A 6878-nucleotide genomic window follows, 5' to 3' on the forward strand; every position below is an offset into this window, starting at 1 on the left:
ATTTGGGTGGAGGTGAGAAGGACCCATAAATACGTGGGGAGCATGTCAGTCTGCGTTTCTGCACACACAGTGGGATTTACAGATAGAAAAATAAATGCACAGTATATAAAATATAGAATATATCTTTTATCTCTCTCATCTATCTATATGTATCTATAGATGAGAGCAGGTGTGCATATCAACAGGGACAATATGCAGAGCCAATGGGGTTGTACAAGGCTATTTCCAGAGGGTAAGGAGAGAGGGAGGCTGCTTGCCAGCAGGCTAGCATAGCCGAGCAGATTTGCTGTTCAGGTTCATTATTTACTGGGTCCAATTAAGAAGCCAGAGGATAGGAAATGTGGCTGAGGCAAGCAGGCCTTCAAAGCCTTCCTCCTGCACACATCAAAGCCGTCTGCCGCAGATCCCTCTGCAAAAAGGGCTCTGCCAGCTCTGAGCAGCGGCAGCTGCCTGGCTCGCGCTGCTCGGGGTCGTTCCCTGTTGGTTTGATTGTCAAGCCTCCTAGGCTCATGCTCTCTATCTCCAGCCTCCAGAGCAGAAAGCTCCTCTTTCTGATTTACAGGGACAGAGTTAAGGAGCTACAGCTTGGCAAGATGGTGTTTAATGGGGCTGTAGCAAGAAACCAAGCTAAGGATGAACGTGTGAAAGACAAAAAACCTGCAGGGAAGCAGGTTGCCTGAAGTCATGGGAGGGGATGGTTTGGGATAAGAAGAGCTGCACTGCATGAGAAGTCACCCCCTCAGGGAAACCTGAGAGGCCCCTCACTGGAAATGGGCTGTACAGAACCAGACAGAACAGGCAGGAGACAACTCTTGTCAGTGAGGAAGCTTTGGCAGTAGGGTCAGGATTTTGTCCCTTGATAACATGCTCAAGGCAAATGTCTTCTCTTAATGGGAATGGAGTGTCTCACTTGCCAGGAGCTGGCAGTCCCTCTCTTCACCTAATAGAATATGTTCTTTGTTACTGGTACCAAAGAGTATTGTCCAAGCCTTCTCCCTCCCCTCTTTGATAAACTGCATAGTGACAACTATCAGTTCCCTGCCAAGCTGGCTCCTGTGCAGAAACATTTGTAAATTCACTCGATGTATAAAGCTCTGTTCCTGCTCCCCCCCGCCCTCTGTTTGCCTTAGAGGTTAGAGTTAATATGACTCACCTAATCTGGCTGCCAAAGTGAATTAGTGAAAACATCTCTACAGCTCTCTGCAAGGTATCACAACCTGACATTTCTCTAACACACTGTGATACATCTTTCCTCTTCCTGATCTGTACTATGACACCTTGATTTTATATAAATGCTTTTTGTTAGAAATGAGTAATGTACTCTCGGAGGGGGCAAGGCAGCAAGCAAAAGGGTCTGTCTTGCAAAGTGAGAGCAGCTGAGTTCTTGTAGCAAAATGTTGATGCCCAGGGTTGAAACAGGTCACCAGTGCAAGGACAAGGACAGTGCCACCAGTATTTTAGCAAGAGACTGTCACAGAAACTTTCCCTGAAGTATTATGCTAATATCCATGTCCTGGAGCAAAGGAACAAGGAGCTGAATAGGCTTGTTGATGTCTTTAGCATGCCCTTTAAAACAGAAGTCCTGCCTTTCACTTATTTCCAGAGAACTCCACTGGGCAAACCAGCAGCTCATCATGTCTTGAGAGGTGTTTTGCATAGCTGTGAAAGTTCTCCTGCTGGCCATGGTACACAGTATGCTCTAAGTCCATGTACGTATGCAGGAGAGAAGCTGAAAAGCATCTTCTCTTGGGAAAGTGTGTACCCTTTTAGGATGCTTTGGAGCTCCATTCATGTGGTTCTCTGACAGACAGACTTAACTGCGCCCTTAATGAGGGTGCCACTCCATTAGAGCTGGTTAAGTCACCCTCAACCCTGTTTTCATTACAGTGACAGTCTTGTGACAAGGGCAAATTGCAGGAGAAGCAAGTCCCACTTGGAATGAACCCTGTGTATAAACATGGCAGAATTGCAGAGCAAATGATTTGCAAAGCAGAGGCAAATTGCGTTTTAACCTTTTCTTTCTAAGTCTTTCCCTCATGTCTGATTAACTTTCCAGTCAACTGACTGACCTACCAACTGGGAGTGCAGCTGTGAAAGGAGGGGAGTGTTGGTTGTCAGCTCAGATTGGGGGTGGGATTTTGAAAGAGCTTTATTAGCAGGTAGCAGTATGTGATAAGATCTGGGAATTAAAATCATTCCCAAACAGAAATGATTCATGCTAATAGCAAAAACACAAACAATGTATTGACTATACAGACAGCAGCATGGTGCAGAAGTTGTGATGCATTCCGTCATCTGTGTTCAGCCCTGGTAACACCTCATCTGAAATGATGTATTCAGTTTGGGGTATTGCACTTCCAGAAAAATGTGAAGTTGTCAGAGAGGTCTAAAAGCAAAGAACAAAAATGATCAAGGGTCTAAAAAAATCTCACCTACAGAGGAAGGTTGAAAGACCCTGGCAATGTTCAGCCAAAGGAAAAAAAGATGACAACTGAGGGAGGAACATAAGTGATTTAAAAGTTGATAAAAGGCTATTGCAGGGAAGGAGGGAATGATTTGTTCTTTTTGTCTGTAGCGGCTAAGACAAAAATAATAGCTTTAAATTGCAGCAAGGGAGACTCAGGTCAAACTTCAGGGAAACTGCTCTAGTACTAAGGACAGCAAAGCACAGGAACAGATTGTCTGGAGTGGCTGCACAGTCTCTGCCGCTGGAGGGCAGAGGATGGCTGTGCCCATGACACGACTCATGTGTCCTGCCTTGAGGTTGCAAAACAGGTTAGTTGGTGACTGAAGTCCCTTCCACAGTACTATGACTCATCTAACTCTGGTCCTACAGGGACTGAGATTCCCTAACATGTTCCTGATTTACAGCAATAAAAAAAATACCTCTAAAAATCCCACCCTGCTTCCTTCTCCACTTGACTCTCCACAACATCAGCCCTAGTGCACAGCAGAGGACTGAGAGCAGTGTCCTGGAGCACTAGGTGCCCAGCAGAAGCCAATTTTGCCTCCCTTGCTTGTACAACATGCTGCTGCCATGTAGGAAGGCCCTTCAGCAGGCTGCAAAAATCAAAGCAGTTTGAAGTTTTAGACACAGCAATGAGATTTCCACTCACCTGAACATCTGGTAGGAACTGGAAAAAGAGACTGCTGGTTAGCCCTGCTGAAAGAGAGGGGAAACCTTGTCTTTACATGAGTTTAATAGGTACACTGCTGTTTTCATGCTGAGTCTCCGTGACGGGGGGTAGTTTTCCCCTAGAATGATTCTGAAAATTGCCTGAGAAAAAAAAAAATAAAAAAGGCAAAAATAATTGTGTAAGGGACAGAGTTCTGAGCAGATTTTGAAGTTTCTGAAGTCCCTCTCTGATGTGGAAGGGAAATACATGCATCTGGCATTGCCAGCATGTGGCCAGCCTAGCCTGGCTAACGTACTGTAGCAATTCTGTGCCTGTGTGGTGAGATTCATTGCAGGTGGCTCCATGAGAACTTCAGCTCCAGAGACAGGGCTTACCCACTGCTTTCATGCAGTGCCATAAGCCAAGGGAAACAGCCCCATCCTTGCAGGCACTATTTGAACTTCATCAAACAACTGTAAGCACTTATGTGAAGTGTGCAGGGTTTCAGAAGTGCTCAGCACCTGTTGAGCAGAAAATGTCTTCTGGGCAGAGAGTTGCTTTGGAAAATCTGGAATTTTTTTTTTAAATCTTGCTTTTACCCTTTGAGGGTTAGAGATGCTTTCTCTAAACATACACAAGCACACAACTGGGGCTTATGGTTTCCCATGCTGCAGAGCAGTGCTCACAGCCCTCTCAGAGGAGGGAGTGTAGTTCAGATTCTTTTCAGGAGGACCCTTACTTTGCTTTCTGAAGGAATAGAGTAGATACACCAATGCTAATATTTCATGCTTCCTTGGCAACTTTCATCCAATGAATCCAATGTGTTTTACATGGGTTAACCTCACCAGCCTTCTCTGACCAGGAGGTGATGGGAGTAGGGGGGCTATTTGCTGAGGTTCACAAAGGGAGAGTGAAAGAGTGACTCACCCAAGGTCATACAGTGAATTAAAAGCAAGACCTCCCCCGATTCCTGCCCCCTCTGTAACCCTGACTGACACTGTTTTCAGAAGTGTGTTAGCGAGGCAGCACGGTTTAGATATGTTATTTCATACGTACAGTAGATCAGGGATGTGTAATGATTATTGGTCTCTGCGGATCAAATTACACTTCGTTTCTCTCAGTTTGGCCATGTTTAACGGTAGCGTGATCTGATCAATGGCACTTCAGGGTGGTGGTTGCTCTGAGAGACAGAAAGACATTTTTCACAGCTTTGCTGTGGAAAAAAGGGTGCTGACAACACAGCACCACATCTGACGACCCAGCTAGCCCTGAACCATCACAACAGCCACAGCCTGACTAACCTCTCCTAGTACTCAGCCATCACACTAGCGAACTGATCTGATCTGATGTGATGGAGATTTTGCTTCTTGGCCTGGGCAGCCTGTGAGATGCAATGTATTGGTAACCGTTTGTATGCTTCCTTCCCAATTTTCTGTTTTCCATAACTAAAGAAAATGCTAGTATCTTGCTGATATGGCTTCTGAAATAACTATTAAATTGCTCATGACTGTTGCTTATTTGCAGAATTTCTGTTGCGGTTGTTTCTCCAATTAAGCAGAAGGCTTCCCAAATCTGAAAGCCTAACAGAACCACCCTCTGTATTTTTCTGTCCTAACCAGGCAGAGAGTTTGAAGGTGAGGAGGAGTATCTGGAGATCCTAGGGATCACACGAGAGCAGTCGGGCAAGTATGAATGCAAAGCTGCCAACGAGGTTGCCTCAGCAGACGTCAAGCAAGTCCGGGTCACTGTGAACTGTGAGTACATCACAGCTGGAATGGGTCAACAGGGAGAGCTTTGCCCGTGGGCCGAGGTTACTTCAGGTTAAATAGAGAAGAGTGTCTGGGTTTATATTATACAGCCTGAAAGGGGGGGCACTCAGAAAACTATCTGCAATCAGACACTTATCACAGGGTATAGTTTATGGAAGATATAAGAAAAGGGGAGAGAGAGAGACAGGGACAGAGAGACACACAAAGAAAGAGAGAGAGAGAGAGAGAGGAGCTGTGAGTTGCCCCTGTCTCTCCCCTCAGAAACAGTGGCGATGCCTTCGTTTTTCTCATTGATATTCGGGTGAACAGTAGCGTGAAGAGAAGCTTCAGCAAGGCAGCAAGGAGAGATAAGAGAGGGTTCAGCTGGCTCAGAGCGAATACACGCCTGCCTGCACCCAACCATCTCAGCACTGCCTACATGGGTATTGCAGCTCAGGGGACACGTGGTGATGAGAGGGTGCAAAAACGTAACTTTTATGCTGGTTTCTGGTCATTAGCATAAAGCTGTGTCTAAGACACCCTCTGTGCACCAATGCAATACATAAAGGGGCTTGACCAAAGGATATGGCAATCCACCTAAAGTCACCAAGAGGCATGTGGCTTAGATTCATACTTGTATGAGTGGGGCATGGATCCCATTGTCCATACATGCTTAGACAGATGTCCACTCTACTGGCATGCTCCTCTCACAGTGACACAAGTTATTTCAGACTGATGTCACTTTTTTAATCCTACATTTGTGTATGTCCACCTCCATACTTATATGGCTTATATTTGGCACTGGAGTGATTTAAAGTGAATACCCCCATCAACCTGCTCTGCTTCCTTGCTTGGAGGCTAATAACTTTTCAGCAGAGATGGATGAATGGGAGGTGTATCCTCTCCTGACCTTCAGTTTATCCACTGGAATAGTAACTTAAATTGTACCACTGGAGGTGGTTACAGATATTTTTCAGGGTGCATATTCATGGCCTTGATTCACAGTTAGAACTGTTGGGGAGCAGGTTAGGGCAGAGAGCTGATGGCAGCAAGTGTTTCAGCCCATCCCAATCTAATTTGGCACTGCAGGTGATTTTAGCACCTTTTAATACCATTCTTGCTCTTTGTCTTTTTCTTTCGCATTGGGGCATTACATCAACATTTCTATCTTACTTAGAAGTCAATGTAGTAGGCTCCTTGCAAGATTGTCAGAATCCACAGAATTTTTTGTCATTCCCTTAGAAATTGGGTGGCAGTGGTTTAATACCAGCTGCTTCATTGGCCAAGTTCGGCATGAATATGAACTGTAGTAGCAGATTTTCTGAACTAAAAGTGTTGAGGGTTTTTTTTTCCTGTCAAAACCAGCTGAGTTTATACACCCAAGACATTCCATGAGAATCAATTAATATTTTCAAATGTTTCTGTGAAACATAATTTCAATGATGGTTTTAATGTAGTTGAAGCAGATTGTTTGTATAAAGTCAGAATGTTTGATTTTGACTTTGTTTCAACACATAATAACTATGCCACAGTAAGATCTTAAACATTTTAACTGTTGAAATATATAAAAATATAATGTGATAGAGTATTGTAATATTAATATGTGAAGTAATTTGTAATGTAAGCAAGTTACAAATTCCTTCAGAATAGATCTTTTCTTTTGAAAGAAAGAGAAATAAATCTAAGAGATCATGAGAACCATGCAGGAAAAAAATCTGTCCTGTTTGAGGAATGAAAGCTAGACATCTGCATACATCTTTCCTCATCTTGCTTCCTTAAACAATACCACAAGCAGCAGAAAGTGGGAAGACTATAGTAAGTTTAAAAAACGGGACCTGACTAACCTCAGGAGCTTCCTGGCCATCTTTTATCATCTGCTGTGGAGCACGTAGCTTGTCAGCCCGGACTGCAGGAGAGAGAATCTCACTTTGCTTTGGTCTCACACTACCACCTTCAGGCTTCCAGAGTAATGGCCCTTCCATATCACAGACAGGGAAACTGAGGCCTGGGAAAG

The 6878-nt window shown here is 44.4% G+C and overlaps 1 protein-coding gene across 1 annotated transcript in view; it reads left to right on the forward strand.

Moving 5' to 3' along the window:
* Nucleotides 1-6878, forward strand: part of LSAMP (limbic system-associated membrane protein) — a gene marked incomplete at its 5' end in the record, with an annotated part of 91984 nt that overhangs the window by 75725 nt on the left and 9381 nt on the right. Inside the window, one exon of the mRNA XM_009082034.1 lies at nt 4736-4870. Within this exon, the coding sequence (XP_009080282.1) occupies nt 4736-4870 (135 nt within the window). The remainder of the gene's footprint in view (nt 1-4735; nt 4871-6878) is intronic.

Source organism: Acanthisitta chloris, unplaced genomic scaffold (assembly GCF_000695815.1).
Source record: "Acanthisitta chloris isolate BGI_N310 unplaced genomic scaffold, ASM69581v1 scaffold12509, whole genome shotgun sequence".
NCBI lineage: Eukaryota > Metazoa > Chordata > Aves > Passeriformes > Acanthisittidae > Acanthisitta > Acanthisitta chloris.